The sequence below is a fragment of the Seriola dumerili genome, unplaced genomic scaffold, assembly GCF_002260705.1.
Source record: "Seriola dumerili isolate Sdu_G_001 unplaced genomic scaffold, Sdu_1.0 BDQW01000291.1, whole genome shotgun sequence".
NCBI classification, from domain to species: domain Eukaryota; kingdom Metazoa; phylum Chordata; class Actinopteri; order Carangiformes; family Carangidae; genus Seriola; species Seriola dumerili.
Window position 1 is genome coordinate 5446675 of NW_019174546.1, and position 23384 is coordinate 5470058.

General features: G+C 37.4%; 3 protein-coding genes across 3 annotated transcripts; 1 reads left to right on the plus strand and 2 right to left on the minus strand.

Moving 5' to 3' along the window:
* Window positions 1-5859, minus strand: ccdc13 (coiled-coil domain containing 13). The gene is made up of 15 exons (XM_022758257.1): window positions 5776-5859; window positions 4983-5173; window positions 4626-4774; window positions 4391-4533; window positions 4126-4209; window positions 3900-4016; window positions 3677-3781; window positions 3393-3563; window positions 3124-3300; window positions 2271-2474; window positions 1977-2077; window positions 1594-1656; window positions 1359-1490; window positions 204-314; window positions 1-45 (listed from the first exon to the last, which is right to left on the minus strand). Exons 2-15 carry the CDS (start codon window positions 5168-5170, stop codon window positions 24-26), a joined length of 1767 nt encoding a protein of 588 aa, XP_022613978.1. The 5' UTR covers window positions 5171-5173; window positions 5776-5859; the 3' UTR covers window positions 1-23.
* Window positions 5860-8539: 2680 nt separating this feature from the next.
* On the minus strand, window positions 8540-10957 carry higd1a (HIG1 hypoxia inducible domain family member 1A). Its single transcript, XM_022758012.1, has 4 exons — window positions 10830-10957; window positions 10283-10357; window positions 9943-10077; window positions 8540-9728 (listed from the first exon to the last, which is right to left on the minus strand). Exons 2-4 carry the CDS (start codon window positions 10350-10352, stop codon window positions 9655-9657), a joined length of 279 nt encoding a protein of 92 aa, XP_022613733.1. The 5' UTR covers window positions 10353-10357; window positions 10830-10957; the 3' UTR covers window positions 8540-9654.
* A 4497-nt stretch (window positions 10958-15454) lies between these two features.
* LOC111231161 (7-alpha-hydroxycholest-4-en-3-one 12-alpha-hydroxylase) lies at window positions 15455-18308 on the plus strand. Its single transcript, XM_022758180.1, has one exon. It carries the CDS (start codon window positions 15636-15638, stop codon window positions 17169-17171), a length of 1536 nt encoding a protein of 511 aa, XP_022613901.1. The 5' UTR covers window positions 15455-15635; the 3' UTR covers window positions 17172-18308.
* Window positions 18309-23384: the final 5076 nt, after the last annotated feature.

A 23384-nucleotide genomic window follows, 5' to 3' on the forward strand; every position in this document is an offset into this window, starting at 1 on the left:
GTTGTTTATAGACTCCTGCCGTCCTAGCACTGAGAGACACTGCTCCTGAGGGATGACAATCGTGACAGCCACAAGCAAGACGGACAAGGGAGAAATTAATGAGTCAGAGCATTAAAATAAAAAGTGTAAAATGAAAATCTGCTTGACATTGTTACATCATGCTGCCATACCAGTTCTACCCTTGCTGCTTGCACAGTCCTTACTTTGAATCTAATTTTGTCCTCTCCAGCTGCTGCTCCAGGATCACTGTCCTGCGGCGCTCCTCCTGATACTTCTGCTCTGCCTGCAAACACCTCTGGTTCATCTCCTTTTCCCTGGAAGATTCAAACAAAACAAAAATGAGTTTCAATTAAACAAATGCAATTCTTCTTGAATGTAACTGTAGAGGTGGACTAATGACGCTTTAGATGGACATAAATATGTGAACAAATAAATGTACTTGTATAATTACTTACATGCACAATAATCAAACTGATACATCCAGGTAATTGCCTATATAACTTTTAAAATTGCTTAACTATGTTATTATCATAATTAATTTAATTTAATTAAACTTAACATAGAACATTGAGTTTCTTTTAAGTTAGCACTGGGAAGATCTAATACTAACTTAACCTGAGGGCTATAAAATAAAACTCTTTGTTGTTTTAGTGCACCCCTCAGTCAGGATTTGACTAAAGAAATAAAATGAACTCAAACAACTATTGAGAAGAACCCCGCAGTACTCAGAGAGCAATAACAATTGTCTATGGCCTTGAAATAGGCGCGTACAATGGGCTACAAATTAATTGAATATTGTGGTGATATCATGTTGCAACTTTCCCTCATGCCTAATTAGAGGAGGTCATCTTTATGTTTGATGCACAAAAGTGTCAAAATTGCCAAATAAATAAATTATGAAAAACGAGATTTCAAAGGTTCAGTGCTCTTTGTGTGAATCATTTAACTGCTGCAAAACAAGGTCATGGGTACTGCCATCTCTGGGACTAGCTGCTGACATGGCTGATATTTCATTAAATTAACATAAATTCATCTTTAAGTTAGGCAGTCTAACATTGGATAATTGCAGTAACAAGGGTAACAAAACCATCTTCTAATTGCTTTTGAAGATCATGTTTGACCAGTGCTACTGGCACAAACTGTCCCCCTGTGTTTGTTGGTATATTTTGTTAAAATCAGTAGAAATTGTTTTAAAGTTCCAGATCAGGAGACATTTTTAAGTTTACGTTTCTCCGAGATGTGCATTTCAACAAACACTATGGACCACTGACAGTAAAATAATGGAGCGCAATAAAAAATGTGTTCAGCAGGAAAACAACTTCATTGATGAAAAAAACAATGTCTGCAGTATATATTACTTTGTCTGTAGGATGTTCACCAGCTCGAGGAGTCTGTCCCTCTCCACGCAGAGGATTTTATATTCACTACACTGCGTCATGAGTGCACTCACATCAGCTGAACATTGTGGACAATTTGAAGAACCTGGAGCCCTGAGAACAAAACATTAAAACATTGTTTATTCATAATGGTAGCTAACTAGATATAACAATGTATCAGGAATGGTATAAACAGAGTAGCTTTATGTCCACTTACTTGAAGTCCACACTACTTCTCACAGTAGGCAGCACCAGTTTATGACCAAATTTAGAAACTGAACTGGGAAAAGAAAGTTGACAGAATAATATGAACAGAAATCCCAGCAGAATATGCCAACAAAGCTGCAAGACATGAAACAAAATCAATAACCTGATTACAGGAAGTCCCCCATTAGCTAGAATATATCATTAACCCTTATCTTGCCATACAAGATGTCTGACATGCCTGTCACTGTAACAGTTAGCAGAGGAAATTAGTTTAAGATGTAAATACATAATACACCGTCTTAATGAATGTCAATAGCAAAAATGCATTCAAGTAAACTAATAATATTCATATTCCAATGAGCATTTAAGCATGGTTTCCATTAGCATACATACCCTGAAGATGTTATTCTCTTGTTAATGTCTCCCTCTTCAGGGGAAAAACCTGCACTGTAAATTGTTGTGTTGAGGCTGGACTGCACTTCCATGCCCTCTTCCTGTAAAAGTTGTGAACACACATTTAATGTCTTGCCAAATTTCAAGTCACAAAGTCAGTATTTTTGAATCTATGAAACAGCACAAAAACACAGGAGTGAATGGTGAAGCATTGGTTGAAAAGTTTGAATAGTCAAATTTTAGGGCAGCTTGCCAAAACATAAAGTTCAACATGACATTTGCCTCTTTTTTCACCTTAATGGAGAGCTGCTGGATTTCCAGCTCTTTGATCTTGGCTTCTTTCTCAGCAACCACCTGCTTAAGCTTCTGGATGAGAGTGTTGTGCTCAGAAGGCTCAATGCTCAGCTGGCGTCTCGAGCTCTGCTGCGTCTCCTTGCTCTGTCCGTTCTGCTGTTGGCTGAGCCGCCTCAGCACCTCCTGCATCTGCGTCTGCTGCTTCTGCCAGAGGAAGATGAGATAAAGAGCAGGTATTGTTGAGAACAACATGGTAAAGCTTGGGCTCATCACTTCTTTCTGCATTCTGGGGCTTATTTTGACTTGTAAATACGATGCGAAGTCTGTCATTATTTATTGTTATTTGGTATGTGGAACAAGAGCTGGATTGTTTATTTAATAAACCATTAAATGTATAAAGCATTTCATACCTTTCATGCACCATTTACTTCTAAACTACAAATTGTCAAATGGGCTTTAATCATGTTACACATTCAACCATACTTAATTCATGAACTAAATGTACGCCTGTTGTTACTTGAAAACCTTAAAACCCTTCTAACTGCAGGAATGCTTATCTTGTCCATGAACCATATGATCCCATGATCATTCAGGCTTATGAACACCGGCCAAAACCTTATGAATAAACCCCATACTGCACTGTAGTTAATCTGAAGTCATGTCTGGTTTTCTTACTGAAAAGATTATCTACAGTTTTTCATATAATAATTGAAAATGTAGTCAAACATACTCTATAAGTCTCAGAACAGCTTCTGTAAAATCAAGATATACTACAATTTGTCTGCACATAAAATCAGACACAACGAGTTTATAAATGTAACCGTAGATATTTTTCTTTTATCTAAATGCTTACCAGCAAAGCATCCACAAGCTCATCATCATGTTTACCCTTCTCGAGCAGGGTAGAAATCTGGACTTTCAGAGTTTTCACTTCTGCAGACAGAGATTTGCTCCTGGCTTTAGAGGCTTCCAGCTTTTTCTTCACATCCTCATGGTCTTTCAGGAGGGCCTCATAGTCAACTGAGATCCTCTATACAGTAGTGGAAAGAGAGCAGGGCCTTTAAACATGATAAAATTCATATTTCTACTCATCAAATCCTGTTTGCAAATCTGTTTACACACCTCGAACGCCTCCCTCTTCTCCTTCTCAATGGTGCGGATGTAGCTGAGGTTCCTGTCTTGGGTGGGGGTTTTCAGAAGATCGCCCAAGCCAAGAAATTCTTCCTCTACACTCAGGACACTTGGCTGTCTCCGCTGAGTTGACTGGTTCAGCTGCTTCTCAAGATCCCTTACCTGATGCAAAATGTCCACTTTTGTGAATGTTTTCTACACACTTTATTGACTCTGTTATGAACTTAAGTTTCTATTTCTATGAGAAGGACATTATGACTTCATTTCTAGCATACCCTTGTCTGAAGAGCCAGTATCTGCTGAGAGCGACCTCTAAAGCTCCCTGGGCAGTTTAGTAATTGCTGAAGGTTGACCTCCTCTCCAACCTCACTGATCAACACCTGCAAAAGCAGCAGCAGTTCATATTTTCGAACACAGAAATCACTGTGGATTGATTATATGAATATGCGGTATCCTTCTTGAGCAGTTAGACTTAGGGCAGGCAAAAAAAGATACTACCTTCTGAGCTACTTTCAACTCCTGTTTGGCGGATTGAACCTGGTTGCGATACTCAGTTACTTTCAGCTGTGCAGCAGCTAATTTTTCCTGTAGGGATTTCACCACCGGATTTTCCTGCTTTGAGAACAAATTATACATGATTCAGATCGAGTTGCCATCATTACAGTTAGGAAGACATAAAATATCCTTTTGGTCCATTTTGACTACTACTACTTCAAAAAATTACCTCACAGTCTTCAGATGACCTCTTATTCTGTGGCTTTGTATCAATTTTTTGCCCAGGTAGAGAGTGCACCAAAGCGGTCTGAAGCTACAGAAAGGATCATAACATTATAATTATTCATCCATTCATTTATTTCATCTTCATGTTATTCCACACATAACATGATAAACAACACTTCATTGTTTAAAAACTGTAAACAGTTGTGTGCTGAAACAATGAAATTCCATTCAACAATTCAAATTAACTAACTAACTCAAAACTTTGTTACCTCTTTCTCAAGCTCTTTTATTCTGTTGCTGTTTTGCTTCGACTTAATCTTTTCTCGCTCAACTTCAGAGGTCAACTCTCTATTCTTCTTGGACAGCTCAACAATCTTGGTGGCTGCTACATCCCCTGCCAAACCCGACGTGCCTACACGGATGGAGTCGATGAGTCATGAAGAAGCCGTGACGCATCTCTAACATCACTGTGGTGAAGAATATGTGCCAATTATGGTATTATACCTGCTAAGGCCAGTCGTTCCTCTTCTCTTTTCTTCTTAAGGTGTTTAATTTCAAAATCCTTTTCACTCAGAAGTTTGAAGAGCCGACCATTTTCATCTTGCAGCTCTCTCAGCTGGTCAACCAAATTCTGATTCTCATTCTGCAGAAGTCTTTAGGAAGGCAATTAATTGCACGTTAAGAGCATACTTGTTCTGATTTGTCAACCAAGATTATTCATCTAAAAGATAAATAATTCCAATCTTAAAGATTTTTGTATTTCTACTCTTTATAACTAAAATGTATCAAAGCAATTGCTGAGGTAAAAAAAAAAAAAAAAAAACTTTGGTAAACATTTAATTCAGTCTTTGTAAGACTCACCTGTCATTTGCAGGCAGGTTGCCTGCCTGCATGCCTTGTTTTGACAGATCCAGATCATCCTGTGAAACACTGACATTAGGCTTATCTGATTCTTTCTCCTTTTTTCTTTCCAGTTTTCTTTTCTCCTGTTGTTTCTGTAGCACTTGGAACTGAAGCCGCAAGTCATTCAGCTCATCATCATGCTCCATGATCTATGATATATATCACAATGAGAAAATAATCAACTAATACAGCAAAGGTGGAAAATGACAGTGGAAATCAATACATATCATATAGTTACCTGAACGACAATAACCATTATATTCACCAAATTGGCCATCATAGATCAATCGTTTATGATATTCTTCTAGGAAGCCATGTACAAATACATGGTTAATAAATGCCCTAAATATGTGTTCATCCATGTCAAATTGGCAGCAATCATGGATTTCCCCAAGGGGATAAATAAAGTATCTATCTATCAATCTAAGTAAAATGTCAGTGTCCTCCCTCTTGTTGTGTACAGAGACATTACTATAAAGCATGAGGTTGTTATTGCTGAGCCATTTGCTAGCCTAAATTTGGCAAATCATGAGCCTAAACCGAATGAAACTGACTCTAGTGCTCTTAGCAAAACACCAGTATTTGCTAGGTAGCTTGTCAAGCAATTAGCAAGATAAGGTTGATGTTTATGATAATGTGAGTGATATACATAGGGCTGCTCTCTCAGAACTCTAACTCTAGTCTTCAGTCTCATACAAAGTTAAGGTTTTATATTATTGTGGTTTTATAAAAGAAAGAGAAAATAGCTCACCTGTCATTTATCCAAGTAAGGTCCCTGTAAACGAACAGGAAGATGTTTTGCACCGAGTCGCGACGCTCCTGTATCCACAGCAACGGCCTTCCAGAGGCTCAGAACAAGATCTCGCGGGAACAAGAATGTAGTCATCAGTGACCGGGATGTTTTGAGTGTTAACTTGCCTCGGTATGTACCGCGTGCGAGGATACACCAAACAGGATATTACGGCACAGAGTGTCGGTAAAACAATAAGCTTCATGATGTATCAAAATATTACGCAGCAGGCTACATACAGCTGGTAACGTATGAAATCAAGAGGGTTTTACTTTCCTTACTGTGACAACTATTTTGATGCTACGTTTGTATTTTTATAGTACAACAAAACTCTACCGAATCCTGTGTTGTCATGACAGTAGCAGGAGACGATAGACGTATTTAAATCAAAATGCAAAACATTTATTAGTGCAGCAGCCACTATGTCCAACTTTCGCAGGCTAACAAGCACTGCTCCTCTGTGTGACTTAGGTTCATACGGAGGGGCCCGAAGCTTCCAAGCGGTGTCTTTGTCATTCTTCGGCTTATAAATTGCAATTCGGCATGTACTGTAAGTGGTGAGGGCAGCCAGCAGGGTGACAGCTGGTAACAGCAGAGTCAAATCGAGTTTGTACAGATCGCTACATATGTATGGGTTTGTAGTATTGAATGGTGGCAGCAGCGGGTCACACACAACTATGGTAAGGCCCGAGGGGAAAACATGTCAGTCAGTGCACAAGTCAAGCTAGACTTTGTCACACAGTATTCAACACTATATAATGCTCTTATTTATATAGCAGGGAATTAGTTTGGTAACATATGAAAGTAGGTGGGTGTGGTTAATTGAGAGGCGGTGGGGATAAGGGGAGGGTGTCTCATGGATGTGTTATGCGTTATAATCATACATGGGATGTCTGCAATGAGTTTACAAAATGTTACAATAGCACCATCTACTGTGATGCAAAGTAAATAGCTTTATTTTGTAAATGATACTCCCCAATAGGCCTGTGTATGCTGCACATCATAATACTCCACAATTCCTTTTATAAAATCAGTGATAATGTTTTAATCTCAGCCAGTAGTGTCACCAGATGAAATTACATTCATTACACGAAGAAGTCTTTAGAAAGTGGAATATATAAAAGTCATATTATGGATTAATTTAATTTATTCAGCAAAATATCTCAACATCTTAAATATAGTTTAGTTAAAAGTTTCATAAATGTGTTCGATTTGGACCAGTAGGCCAATTTCTTTTCAATATGCAACATTTTTACATTCTGCCTCTTTCTGTCTAATTGAAAGTAAGGGCCTTACGAAAAAAAACATGATTGTGTTGACAAATATGGATCCCACTTTAATGGCTTTAACATAGTCTGAGTTAATCCATTAGGCTGCTTGCTCCTTGCCAAGTGACCATTTCCTCCTGTGACAGCCCTGTGCTGCATGACAGTATTTGTTTTGGTCTATCCCTGCTTTCTTCTTTTCAGGTTCTTCCTGGTTGCCTGGCCCTTTTGGCCCTTTTGATCTCATTGGCTTCACCTGTTTGAAGCCTATATGAGCTGAGTCATTTCGAGATGGCACCCTCTCTCTCAGACCTCTTAGAAGGCTGGTGCCGTCTAGGCCCCCAACTTGGTTTGGTTTGGTTTTGGATTGTGTTTAGTTAAGGCCTCAATTCATGTTGCAGGTAGTTTAGTAGTTTGAATGTAATATTGAATTACATTAAATGTAACATGCTGCTTACACACTGACGTGTCAGTGTTAATCATTTAATGATGTCATATATAACTATGTACCAAACTTTAAGTTAAATATTTTAACTACACTTTGCTGTTAATACTAATGTACTTTTACTAAAGTAGGACCTCTCATTCTTGTAATGGAGTATTTTTACATTGCTATATTGTGACTTTTACTTAAGTAAAGGATCTGCATACAACACTTGCCCTTTCATGATTACACACTGCATCCAATCACTGTAATGAATGATTAATAATTCACAATGAATGACAAGTGACGAGAGCTGTAAGATTAGCATCACACACATTTGGATTTACTAAACAAGTGTGGCATATGTACTCATGTGGCACACAGTGTAACCTGATATATGGCAGGTGCGTCATATTGATTGGATCTCAGATAGTTTCTTTGTGTTCTCTATTGTGAGTAATTCTCAGTATCACAGGAACTGAAGAGTCACAATGACACAGCTCTTTCCAGCATTTGCTTTTGGAACAATATGCAGCCTTTAAAGCATAAAACACTGATTAGTTGCAGAGAACACAGCAGTTTTATTTGATAGGAGTGGAAGAGTAATTTTCAAAAATATGCAACAGTTTTATTGTTTGGAATTTGTTTGGACACAACCTGGAGCACAATGAAGTGAACAGTAAAAATTTTCCATTTTGTTATTTGGCAGCTTATTAGTTAAAACCAAATACAACTAATTAAGCCAGGAATAAATCATACTGTCACAAATCTTGTAATGTTCAGTTTTTGTTTCAACTATTATGAAAACTTTTGTTATGGCCATTGTGGGCGCAGTAATTCATGGTGCTGTTGAATTGCACTGTGTTATACTGTTAGGTGTTCTTATCATGTATCATAGTCTATATGCTCGCTGCATTTGATTTACCTGTGGTAGGTGTGCTTGATAAGATGGCAGTTGAGTGTATAATGGTATACTGTATGGTACAAAACACCAAGCAAACTTGGAGAGGTTCAAAAATGAACACACTACAAAATAGTTAGAATTACAAGACTGGTCATTTTTATTTCAAGAGGAAAAAAAAAAAACCTTTCAATAACATCTTCTGTATTTGCACACAATATTCAAAATTCAACTTTGTGTATAAATTAACAAGGCATCTATTTAAGCTTATCACAAGGTAGGCTATATGATGATATACTATAGATTACTGCACAGTCTGTATAGGTGAAGGTGACAGTTGGTTTATATGTCTCGTGAGGGCTTGTGAAGCTGCTCTATTGAAATATTGGACCTCCTTGTGTCAAAAAAAAAAAAAAAAGCCATTTTGTGGAAAGCGTACCAAATTAAAATAATCCATTTAAATTCTACAAGAGATCTTTATAGTTTCGGTCAAGAAATATGAATAGTCCTTTTTTCCATTTCCTATTTTCATGTCATGATTTTAAAATGTTGTTTTATGGAATGATGCTGTTGTGAGTCAAAAACCTCTTATGTTCTAGTTGTTTAAACAATGTGGGAGCTTAGGCTTCGTCTGTTAGTCAAGTGTTGTCAAAGCCTTCCTCAAGATGCCCATTAAAAAAGTGGGCTAAGGTGCAAGCATTTTTTTATTTGGCAAAAGGTTCCTAAATTAGTACATAAAACAATATAGCTGGTACGAGACAATAAAATACAGACAGAGGAAGAAAACTGTTTGGCTACCTGCCATTTGTGGGTGTCTTTAAATCCAGACTTAGCCTAGTCATACCGTTTTCAAATGATACTGTGTGCTACATTTTCGAGGCTCGCCATATTTCACTCACTCATCATTCAAATAAGAGGCTCTAAAAACTCTGCACTCAGTAATGTCATCTGTCCACACAGATGTCAAACCAGCTACGTTTATAACCGCAAACACAAGGAGTGTAACCAGTGTTAAAACAGCTGAGATCAATATACCTCCTTCTCAATACAGAAGTGACAACTTGACCCTCTGGTATACCACTTAGAAGATGTGAAGTGTGATCAATAAGTTACGGGTATTTACAGTAGAGGGGAGCTGCTGAAGTGATGCGTGCATATAAAAGTTGACACATCAGTAAAAATAAACACTCTACACACCTTAATATGAGGTAATATTAAGGGACATAAAATACCAGGGTAAGAGGTGGTGTTCACTTGTTTTGCATTGATTTCTGTTCTTCTCTGGGTTTTACAATGAAATCTCTGTACATTGAATACAGGACTCCTAAAAACAAAGAAACAGAGGGATAGGTTACAAGACACTCCTGACATCTACTTAGAAACAGATAAGACAAATATTGCAGCTCAGACTTTATCACTGACAGGTAAAATTGGTCATAATGTAATCAGTCACTAAAAAAAATGCACTTTGGCACAAATTGAAACCATACAGCTATAATTTACTGTAATCAGAAAAGGTGACACTCCAGGGTACTTACCAACAGTCATGGCTCCGACCACAAAGCCTTGGGCAGCTACACGCATGTGGATCAGGTGTACCGACATTTTTGTGTCTCCCCGATTTTTCATTTTCATCAGTCTGTACCCAACAATGGCAAAGAATCCAGCAATCCCTGCATGGAACAAAAAGACACATCAATCCAAAAGATGGCTAACTACAACAAAAGCAGGGTCAGGTGTAATGACTTGGGTTGGGGGTTCCACCAACAGCATACTTTAAGACAACGCAATTCTGTTTAACTTAAAGGTTTTAAAGTGAATGAAATCACATCAACTTTTTGTCTATGATGTAAGCATGAGGGCACAAGACGTACTCACCCACTGGGACAAATGGATTCTCCTTTACTTTTCGCATTAACTTGGATTCATTCTCATCATAGGCAGACATCCTGACTAAAAAGGAGAGGAGAGACTGGTATTAGTTTAAGTTGGATGTTATTACCAAAACATAGCATGCTAGCTCATTCAGGTGGGATTGAATCCTCCCTGTAAACCTAAATTTCAGTTGTGGGGTTGTACGCTGCTAAAGTACTAATGAATACTGTTTAAATTCGTACCTCAGGTTGGTTTGTAACTCGCTGTTCAGAGCTAATGTTAACATGAACTGCTCAGAGGTTACGCATGAAGGACAGAGGGGAGACACATCTTTTTATAGGCCTAAATTACTCTGCACACCCTGCATTTTGAAAGACATATCGGATATTGTGCAGTTATGATAAAAAATTACAATCGTTTTAAGTGGCTTAGATTTTGGTCAAAGGCCATGTTACAGGGAATGAGCGAAAACAAAACAACCCAGAGCGAGGATTAACGGCAGATAAAACTTCAACTTCGCCATAGTAGATTAGACTCACTTGATTCTTACCTGTTTAAGAAGTGTGTCTCTTGAATCGTCTGTAAAGATTTATTTTATGAGTCTTTGGAGCCACAGATCCCTCGTACAGTCTGGAGGAAGTATTTTGCCGGCTACGTGATGTAACTACCATCGCACGCAGTTCTGACGTCAGCAAGTGTGCTGCGTTAGTGTTGCAAGAGAAAATGGTAAATAAATAGTGTGTGTGCCTTGAAAATTGTGTTGTTTTAAATGAACGCTTGCCAGTGTATGAATTTAGGTAAAACAAATTTGTCTGTGCTAAAAAAGACCCTCAAATAAGTAGGAAAAAAATTTAAAAAATAAAATTTGTACCTATGGCAGCGTCCTTCAATATAGTATAAAGCAATGACTTTTGGGCGCTGTCTGTTGGATGTGGTTGTTGAACGAGTTCTTAGCCCTATAAGAAGTCCTAGGTAGTGACGGAGAGCTATGTATTAATCAAGATGGTTAAGCATGACATCACATAATCTTACTCTAGGCAGCATAACATACTCTTTCATTGTTGCAGTGCAACAATTTGATGTTGTAATAAATCCTAGAAGTCCTGAACGCAGCATCAATGGTAGAGTCTACTTGTAAAATCGAAGATTGTGAAACGATTGTGAGATAGTACTCCCGGCTCACTGGGCATGTTGTCTGTTTCGCAACGAAACGAAAACTGAATTATTCATGATGTCAGATGACTTTCAATGTCATAATCAGTTTAAGTTTAAAGTATTAATTTTACTAATCTGGAAACAAGGGAAACTAACAACTATTTAATGGTTAATGTTAAGCAACCCAGTTATTCTCAAGAAATTGAACTGCCCCTTTCACTTCAACTAATATCTATCCATACGCTATTGCCCACGTAATAGTTTAAACATCTTACTGTAGAATGCCACAATATGAGTTACCGGTATTTAAACAAAGCTGGAAGTAGTTGGAGGTGAATCATCTTGCTTCACGTGTTAATCTCTGAGATGATGTAACAGTGGCCTCATGTCAAGAGGCTCCTGGCACGTTTCTACAACGTGCTGCATCTAATTCAGATCATGTTAAATAAAGATTAAATATATTAAATATTACAGTACTTGTAATAATAATCCGAGGGCCAATGACTCAGATTATTATTAGTGGGTTGTAAACATGTTTACATCCACTCTTACATGACTTTGTGTAATACTTTTAGCAATGATTTTACAATTAATATTTGTATAAGAAAATGCTTATTCTTTATTACTGTAATTATAATATTTTATTGGGCAAATAATAATAATTATATTAGTGTTATTATTATTAGTTGTAGAAATATTGTTATAAAATAATTAGGAATTATCATCAATAATAGACTAATCAATCAGGTCCTAACAATATTAGTTGTAGTGCCCTGGTACTATCATTAACAGTATGGACATTCATTGTCTGTGTGAGTAGTGACACATTCTTGTTTACACAAACTTCTCCTTAAAACGACTTTTAATGCTGCCTTGAATCACTTACACTAAGAGAGTTTTGTTGTCATAGAAATATTTGTGACGCTAATTAGAAGTAGAAATTTTGCATGATTCATGATTAGTTGTCTTAGCTTCTTGCAAATAATTCTACTTAAGCCTGATGTGATCAACTCAAACAAGCGTGGCCACTTTAAATCTAAGGATTTGTTTGTTTACAATGGCAACTTTTCACATTTTTGTGAGAGCGTCTGCCTTGTGTTCATCCCTTTTTATATACAGTCTATGGTTCACCCCTCAAAACATCAAAATAGCTTTGAGTGACCACCATCTAACATAACATAATTAAAAATACACATTTTTTAAGAATTTATTTTGTTGTTTGTTGTATAGTGTAGTGTCATACCTTATACAGTAGTGTACTATACTAGTCTCTGTTAACCTGGTGAAGTCAATATTGTTACTAACTAATATTATTTTTTTCTAATAACTTTTACTTATTTTATTGCACAATTTCACTTTGCCTTGTGCACTGACAAAAAATAGTACTGAAATTCAAAGAACTTTTTAAATGGAAACTGGCCTTCTCAAAAGAAGAAACATCTCCATCCAGTGGTGAATATGTTAATCACCACTCAGAAAAGATGGTACCTGTAAAGATGCCAAAGTGCAAATGTAGACTACACAGTGAACTGGTAACCCTTGGGGAATGTTCACTAAAGGTTCTCTAAAGGTTACACCTGCAAACTTTACTTACCTAACAGCTGCTTGTGTATTAAATTCACAAACAAATATTAACAGTAACATTTGAAACCTTTCTCTGTCTCTCTCTTTCTCTGTCCTGGCGACAAAGAAGCTCGCTTATACTGCTTCTGACACAGCTGCCTGGGTTACCAAAGAGTACAGCCAGGTGCTCATCAGTGTCCTCATCTGCTCCGAGGGCTCTGAGGGCCTTTCCGGGATGGTGGGCGATGAGGGCACATCTTCGAGGGCGACCCCGGAGGTGCCTGCCCATCTCATTGAGGCTTTAGCAGTCCCAGCTGGAGGGGAAGCCGAGGTTATTTGACCCCTGGTGACCTGACTGGTTTGATGTGGATGAAAATGATGTCAGTCATATGCTGTTGCCCTCACAGTCACCAGATCTAAACCCAGTTTAGCAACCACTGAAGCTGTTTTACTTACCTTACTACACTTTTTCTTTAATTTTTCAACTGTCCGGTATATTGGATGTCACTGAGATGTTTTACTAGTCTACATTTATTAAGCTGCCACATAATTTACAAGATAGATAGATAGATAGATAGATAGATAGATAGATAGATAGATAGATAGATAGATAGATAGATAGATAGATAGATAGATACTTTATTTATCCCCTAGGGGAAATTCATAACAAAGACCCAACACTTTTCCTCAGTTATTTTGGTTGGGTTAAGCTGTGCAACAACCCCTAAACCTAAACCTAAACCGCTTTGGTGCACTGATAATGGAATTACACGTCTTCATCAATGGGACAATAACACATGCAAAGTGTTGACAGCGCTAAGGCGACATTGGCTAATTAAGAATGAGCTCACAAATGTCAACATACATTTTCACTTAGCACAAGTAGGACAATGAAATTAGATAATACCCCCTAAGCTGGCATTTTTCATTATACAACGCGAACAACTGCAGTAGAATTATGCTTCCTGCACAGACCTTTGTGTTGTTTTTGTTTATGTTTTCACACACTAAGTTGCTGATGTTTGTTAGTCAAGGATGAACAACACTCACAGGACAGAAGAGCAGGACAAGATGCTCAGAAATGATGTCATAGCTTACTCATGAAAAGTCTGAGGTGAAATAGAAATTTCACAGACAGGTGATTAAGGTCAAATCAAATAAAAATTGAACAGGTGCCCATATACAATTTGCTATACTCAGATTATAATATTATATTTATGTTCTGAGTAAGAATCACGTCCATACAGTGTCACATTCATACACTGTATTCCATATACCTCCCACTCTCTTCTGCCGATAAGTTATAGCCTTCATATCTACATTTTTAACTTAACATTGAAGAGCTGTTAAATTCAATATGACAAAAATCCAATAAGCCTTGAATAAACTCCACTTTCAAAAAGGTTGTAGCTATAACAGTGACCAACCTGCAGCTGCTGCTTCAGCTGTTTTCCAGTACGATGTATGAACCAGTAGATGGTGCTACATGTCAAGGGACCAACACAGCAAACAAGCAAGACAAATATGCAGTTGGAAATCAAATGACTCTTTCACAGTTATGTGCACGTAAAGTTTGCTGATGTTATTTTGCTTCATATAAAGAATGAAATGGGAAATTCACTACTGTTGATATCCCTCTGAAAGTAATGTGTTTCATATTCGTTATTAAATGTGAGTATAAATTTAGTTGGTGTACATTCATTTGTAAATTTTCATACAATTCCTAAATGAGCAAACACATAAAATGTTAAAATGTCCATGTGTCTGTCCTTTATGTTGTAAAGGCATTAAAAATTTATTTAAGAAAAGTAGCAAAGATGCAGTTGACCCAATAATAATTTCCATCATGATGTTAGACAATGAATCTCTCTTTGCGTAACTCATAGGGCAGATTTGATCTTTAGTACATTCCGTTTCACAATTGTGCACAAATATTTAATCTGCCAATCAATAGAGCTTTGTAGGCTATGTGCATTAGCAGAATAGTTTCACCAGAAACTCAAGGTTTTATCACAGGCATCCTATCTCTTTGAACCATAACTGTAGCAACTGAAGGTGTAAAAATGTGAGAAAATGTGTATGCTTTCCAATTGTTCCGTTTATTTGATCAAAAGACAATATTTAATGAAGCCAGAGTCTAAGGATTTAGACTATATAAGATGGAAGAGGTATTTTTATGCTTACTGGATAAACCTATGACACACTAGTCTCTCACTTGTTTTGTACTGCACGATGACCCATGTCTTCCTGAAAAACGTTTACTTAATAGCTACATTACATAAGCTATTGCCACATTTAAACAACCCAATAAGCAGCTATGGGGGTTAGGGTTATACAGTGAGCTGAATATACACCTTTGCATAGGGGTTTGGTGGGATCCACTTAATATCATTTAATCAGAATATTTTTTTAATGAAAAGAGTCTCTGTGACATTATTTCACCACTTGAAAAACAATATGCACGGACACAGTTCATAAGAAAAGTGGCTGGTCTTTCATGTTAATTTGACTATTGAAGTAGGCACCTCCCAGGAAGCTTGAACTGATCCCACACAAAGGGAGGAGCAAAAGTTCTGCATATGCTGAAGGATGTGGGGCTGAACTCCAGATTACTGTATGGCAGCCAGAGGAATCAGACATGGGACTACTGCTGCCAATCCTCCTTGGCTTTCTTGCCACTCTGATCGGAGGGCTGTATCTTCTCGGGGTGTTTCGACAGCAGCTTCCAGGAGAACCCCCTTTGGATAAGGGGCTCATCCCTTGGCTGGGTCATGTCTTAGAGTTTCGCAGGAACACATCAAAATTCCTAGAGAGGATGAAGCAAAAGCATGGTGATGTATTCACAGTGCAGCTGGCAGGGTTTTATATCACATTCCTTCAGGACCCCCTGTCATTTGGAGCTTTTGTTAAGGAGAGTCGAGAAAAACTAGACTTCAGGAAGTTTGCGAAACATCTAGTGCGCAGAGTTTTTGGATATGTATCTATAGAGGAAGACCACCACATTCTCCATCTGTCTAGCAACAAGCACCTCAAGGGGGATGGCCTGGAGGTCATGACCCAAGCTATGATGGGTAACTTGCAAAACCTGATGTTGCACAACATTGGCTCAGCTGCAGATCAAAGCACTTGGATAGAAGATGGACTGTTTATGTACAGCTACAATATTCTTTTTAGGGCTGGCTACCTATCTCTGTACGGTAATGTGCCTCACCAGTCAGAAGGAGGTGAAGAGAAAGCCAAAGAGAGAGACAGAGCTGAATCGGAAGCCTTATTTTACCAGTTTCGTAAATATGACCAACTCTTCCCAAATCTGGCTTATGGGGTCCTCCCACCGAGGAAAAGGTTGGAAGCGGAGAGGCTAATGGAATTCTTCTGGGACGCTCTGTCGGTGCAGAAGACCAAGACCAAGGACAACATCAGTGGCTGGGTGTGGGACATGCAGCAGACCAAAGAGGAGTTGGGTGTGACAGAGTCAATGATAAACAAGTACATGTTTGTACTTCTTTGGGCCTCTCAGGGCAACACAGGCCCCTCTGCATTTTGGCTGCTCCTCTTCCTCATGAAACACCCTGATGCCATGGCAGCGGTAAAGGGGGAGATAGATAAGGTTCTGAAGGAATCAGGGCAGGAAGTCCGACAAGGTGGCCCTTTAGTCAACCTGACCCGCGAAATGCTGATGAAAACACCCATCCTGGACAGCGCCGTTGAAGAGACCCTCCGACTCACTGCTGCACCCCTCCTCACCAGAGCAGTGCTCCACGATATGACCCTCAAGATGGCTGATGGGCGCGAATACATCATTCGCAAGGGTGACAGAATGGCAATGTTTCCTTACATTGCCGTTCACATCGACCCAGAGATCCACCCTGACCCACATTCATTCCAATATGATCGCTTTCTGAATCCAGACGGCAGCAAGAAAACCGATTTCTACAAAGCAGGGAAGAAGGTGAAGTATTACAACATGCCCTGGGGTGCTGGGGTCTCCATGTGTCCTGGGCGCTTCTTTGCCACCAATGAGCTGAAGCAGTTTATTTTCCTCATGTTGGTCTACTTTGAGTTTGAGCTGAAGAATCCTGATGAGAAGATGCCTGAAATTGACTTCAAGCGATGGGGCTTTGGATCCATGCAGCCCGACAGAGACGTTCAGTTTCAGTACAGACTCAGAAATTAAACCAATCAATCATTTTGACTTTTATTCATTCATTTTCTGATTTTCTGATTTTGATAATCTCTTTATGCTTTCAAGTGGCTTTTATGTTTCTAGAAAACATGAGATTCTACGAAGAAGGTTTGTTTTTAATTTTATACCAATGATATTACAAGCACATTATGGATGTGGCTTCAAACTTAATTTTTTGAGGTATAGTTTAATTGCAAAGCATATTCTAAATAAGAGCTATGAGTGATCCTCTTCAAGTTTATTATACACAAATGCACTACTATATTATGTGTAATTTGAATTATATATTTGTCTCCTATCAACAATAATACATTACTCTTACAAATACTAATACGGAACAATTTGGATATTGTCAGTGCTTCTTTGCACAGCTGTTTTCCAGTTGTTAGGCTATATACAAGTTACAAGGCTATATAATATCATTTCCAGCAAATGATGCTATATGTCCACTGACCCAGTAACCACCATGAAGTGAAGTGTGATACAATTATTTCAAAGTTTAAGACTTTGTAATCAGGATAAAATAAATGGGACATCAGTCAGAGCTGAACAGCTTTAGATGCTAACATCTGGAGTGTTTGGTTTTGTTACAGCTCATTTGAAGAAGAAATGGGGAAGCAAAACAAAGAGTGAGGATTTTCAGCAGTGCTGTGGTAGAAAGCTGCAACCATGGCATGTAATGATACATAATGAGAGGAAAAGAGAAGAAATTAGTTGTGCATACAGAACTGTTTAAGATTTTTGTTCTGCAATGGCGAACACAAGGAGATGGAAACACAGATTTATTATGTTGTGTACATGTGTTAACTAAAAGATTTTTTGAAAAATAGAAAACGCAAAGAGGCCGTTGCTTTGTTAATATTTTACATGCATTTCTGTTTGTCATGATGGTAATGTATCCATACTAAAATACATTCATGTTTGTGTAACCTAATCAGAGAGGTTAGGTGTCATCCATGATAGACGTCCAACGTACAAGATGTGTTATGGTCAAGACAGCAATCTGTGTTTACAGAGCATGTGCATTAACAGAAAGAAATGGTTTCACTAGCATCAAGGTTAAGTTTCACTGTTCTATTTCCACAAACTGTACCAGTAGACATAATAAACTTTGTTATTGCTGATTCATGTCTGTCTTTCTAATACTTTTTTCTGGAGCTTTTGCTTTTTACTTGACCAAGATAACAAAAGATCACATTTTATGGTTTTATGCTTTAGATAATATAGTAAAACTGATTTTATACATTTCTAAAACAGTTTCTGTATTTTGTTCTCACATTCACTTTGTGAAATATATATGTGGATGTTTTTGTATGAAAAACCAAAACTACACTAAATGTTTCACTATCAGTTGAGACAAATGTTCTAATTTCTAATAGATGCTTTAAAATCACTTTTATACACTTAACAACCCGCAAGAACAAATGTCAGAATGCCTAAAAGTTCTTAGAGAAAGACTTTCTTCCCAGAGTCACACACTGTGAGAGCGTTCCAGGAAACCTGATTTGTGTTGAAGCATTCACTGCCATATCTGGAGTTGAGTGGCACGCACAGGAACACGCAAGTGAAACATCTGGAACTAATGTAGATCCAACGTATCTGAGCAGCTGAAATTCCCTGAAAGTCATTTTCAGATATCACAGAACATGAATGATGTTTGGATTTGCACTTTAACAGATGTGCAATTTTAGATTCTGTGTTTCTGCACCTTTTTTAAAAGAATAAATAAAAAATCTCAATCTCAATAGATACACTCAGTGGCCAGAACCTCTTGTTATTTTTGAGGACTTTGTGGTGTTTCTAATATCTGGAACAAAAAATTAGCAACATTTCTCAATATATACATATTTTGGCATTTGTCTAGTTTGCACAATATACTTAATACTTCTTAAAATGTTTATTATTATTTACCCAGTTTAAGGTTTAGGTATCTTACTACATGTGATTCACCAGTCACAAATTTGGTTGAAAGATATCACAAATATACAGATATATGTGCCAAGGTCATACTCTCACATTCACAATCACATTTACTAATAAGATACTGCTGTTGTTATATCAGGAAAAGATTTCACTATATGTTCCTCTGTTGTTTGAGAAAAATTACCTGCTTTAAAATTGGTTTCTATCTGACATAGGAATTTTTTCACCCCACAGTCTTGACAGTACTTACTAAAACACTGACTGAAACACTCACTGGCACACACACACACACACACATACAAAACCATGCACTCATCTGGAAAGCATTTGCTGTGCTAGGTCATTTCTAGCATTTTATGACTGAAGAAAGAGGTTTAAAAGCAGCTGGAGTTGATCCAAACATCTGGGATTTACTGTACTTCTCATTATCTACTTCCTGACTTGTTCATGTTGCAATAAATATTTTGTTTATTGAGACCGATGGAATGTATCACAAATGCTAAACAAATATTTGTAAACCATCCATTGGTCATCCATTGATCATGAGCTAAATTAAAGAAAAACATTTGAAATATGAAATTACAATTGGAATATAAATCAAACCTAAGAATACAGCAAAATTACTTTTGTTTTTATTCCTGTAAATTAAATGTCATGTCTCACTTTCAATTTCACCATGAGTAACTACTTCTTGTTGGCTTTTATTTGTCCTCATACAGACTTCTTCTTCTTCTTTAACAAGATTCCATGTTATTATTATTATTTTTTTCCTGAATGTTATTAGTTTGACGTTTGACTTCAGTGTCCTTCTCTTGTCCTCTGCAGTCTCCTCACACCCGCCTCTTCTCTCAGGTATATGACAAGCTGAATATGAAAATATCTTTAAAACTCTTTTGGTCTTGATGTCTAAATATTCAACCTCTGGGACTTGAATTTGATCATTTGTTGTTAACAGTAAGACACTGAAAGGGAAATGTTCCCTTAAATGAAATATGAACTTTAGCCACATTTTTACCTGAAGGAAGACATGCTATCATTTTAACTTATCACAACTAGACACAACTATGTCAGCAGCCATGATCACAGCCCATGCAAGTGCCATGCTGACAAGATAATAACCCCTATACAAGAAATGGCGTCACTTATCTTCGTTACGTGTTGGAGGTTTGACATTTGTCTAAACTATAAAAAGCTTCTGCATAACTATATCTCATTGCTTATCTGTATGTCGCTCCATCTGGCCTCTGTTCACTCAAAGTCCAAAACGAAACTCCTAAAATACATAATAACTACATGTATGTTTTTGTCTTTACTTCAGTAACCTCATTTTTATTTTCATTTAATAATAATATTTATTTTATGCTTTTCAAAGAAAAAAAACAACAAAGATGTTCCAAAAGTTGGTTCACCTTGGTGACAACAAGCCTTTACATTAAACCGTATCTACTGTGGAGCATTAAGTATGTGTTGATCTAGTTTTAGCAGTAATCTTAAACATCTATATACATACATATATATATATCACACTAGATGCACATGTTTGTAGCATTTTTTAAGTATGAGTAAGAGTCATGGTCACTCTGCCTGAAAATTTCAATTTCAGTTTCTGTATGGCACTCTGCTGTCGACAGCCTGAGACAGAGGCATACTGTTTTCGGGTTCGTCCCATTCAAAACACAAAACGCTTTTTAGCCGTTACTCAAGACTTCACACATCAATTATGACAAATTTTCACACAAATGGTAAATATTTGAAATGACTCTGGGAGCCGGTTATTCTAGTCAAATGCCGTTTTACAATGAACAAATACTGCACTGAAGTCAGATGTTGCTCTGTAAGGAATATATGCTTTACTTTAGATAGAGCTGGCACTGCAGTGTATTTGTCCAGTTACTCATCAATTCGGAGTCTCAGTAGATCTGGATATATGTATTTGAAAACTATCCAGATTTCACATTTGCATAAATGTGCATGTTTGTTTTCATGAAATGCAGTTTCAATTTTTTAAAGTTGGTTTTTGATTGGCAATAGCTCCATAACTTTTTAGATTACTTTTGCAGTTAGTTAAGCTAATAAAGGGTTTTACCCTTTATTCAAATTAAAAATAAAAATATTAACATTTTCATATTTCTTTCACTGCAAAATAACCACTGGCCAAGAACAGACAGAGAGTGGCAGAGAAAGATCATTAAACAACAGGCAAGTTTATTTTGACCTTCAGGGAAGTTACTTATGAAATTAACATTAATTAGCTCCAGCTGCTAAAATCTGCTGCCGGTGATGTTTGTCATTTCAACACAGTGAAAGACAGCACAGGCTAAAAATGAGATATTCCCTAACACTTCCTTGAATGTTTTGTTAATTCTAATAAACAGAGCACAGAGAAATAAAACATTTGATGAGTGATACATGAGCTTACGACCCGGCAAGCATGTCACCAATTGGGAATCAGATTCAAAATGGAACTATTGGAACCATTATCCTCCAAAAAAATTAATTAAAGCTAAAAAGTTAATTGCATGTCCTGGAAACAACTGGTTGTCAAGTTCGACATATGGTAGCATAAATTGTTCAAGGGTAATCTCTTGGCTGTACTTCTTGTGGGCATGCCGATTCAAGCTTCATTTTATAGGTATTTTTCAATTAAGCTTTTCATCCTATAGTGAGATTTATTTTTAGTTTTTAGACCTTTAGACCTTTAGCCCATCTGCTGCCTGCTCCATAAACCTCCCTATTAAAAGGGATCTACTCTGTGACCCCTCTGACCTCACATAAATATAGACCCTTGTCTTCCAGCAATAGGCTACTCTGAAAAAAATGCTAAACATGGAGAATTCCCCAGTGATTGTGTTCTACAAAATAAAACCCAATGTCCTTGCCTTCAGAATAAAGGCAAGGAGATTGACTAAACATGTCTTTTTCTATGATTAACAGTGTTTGCATGGAAAGACATGGCTGCCCAATGGTGTTCATCAAATATGTATCTGAAAATGCTCCAACAGGGCAGTAAATACATGCATGGTCTAATTTAGACATTTTGGACAGTTAAGTTGCTACGTGTTTCGGTTGGGTTCCTTCTGTTCAGAAAGAGTACTTTGTCAGCAGGTTCTTTTCCATCTTTAGTAATGGCATGATCTATTAGTGAGTAGTATGTTCAGCATTCACTTCACTGGGCATGACCATTCGTACCGTTTTTTGGATCAAAAGGTTATTAACAAGACCAAAAGTGTACAGCCATACATGCAGGTTAATGTGTACCATGTTCACAATCCTCTGCTGCGTCTCAATCAGCACACTCACACATAGTACACTGTGTACACAGTATGTTCACTGGCAATATTTGTTCCAAATCAAACACTGTCGTTGTGCACTCCCCCTAAATGATGATTGCAACAGGTAACCGCAAGTGTCGCCTACCTGTTGGCTGCTTTGCTAACTTGACATCAAAATTAACATTTCACTGTCCTGTGTGTGCTCATTTGTCATGCAACATGGAAATTACAATGACAATGTTCATGAGTTTGAAAGTATGTTGGGGGTCCTTCTCCTTCCACTACATAGCCAAGATGGCGACCATTGAGTGCGAGAAGTGCCCATCGTTTTACATTTAATTTTTGGAGAGTCACACATTTATTATGTTATATATTATCTAAACTGTCCAATAGATCTCTGGCCAGTTTTGGTACATTCGCTGCTAAACATTGCTGATTTATCACTGACTACGGGCACTGTCCCAACTAGTTTGAAAAAAGCTGTTGTTAAGCAAACCTTCACACCAGGGTTTATAGGTAACAATCAGACAGTGTCAAACCTTATTTTCTTTTCAAATTTATCTGACAGAACACGGTGTATCTCCTATAACAATACTATATAGACATACTCTGATGTGCAATATGGAATAGCCCAGTGCTCTGTTCTTGGCTGTCTGTTTTTCACTCTTTATATTTCACCTCTTGACCAAATCATTTGCAGTCACGGAATTAATTTTCACTGTTACGCTTATGATACGCTGTATGTGTCTATGATTGTAATTTGATTGATGATGATTGTATTGTAATTTAGTTATAATCATCATTATTATTATCATCACAGGTACATTTAAAGGGATTTTTAAAATGCTTGTTGAATGCTAAGCTAAATACTTTAGATGTGGACTAAATACAATGATAGAAATAATTATTGTGTTGTGTATCAGCTATTTTTTTTCTCAATACAGGAGTGATTACTCATTGAGAGATTACTTATTGGTTAGACATTTAATTTATCATTTCTTACTCATAG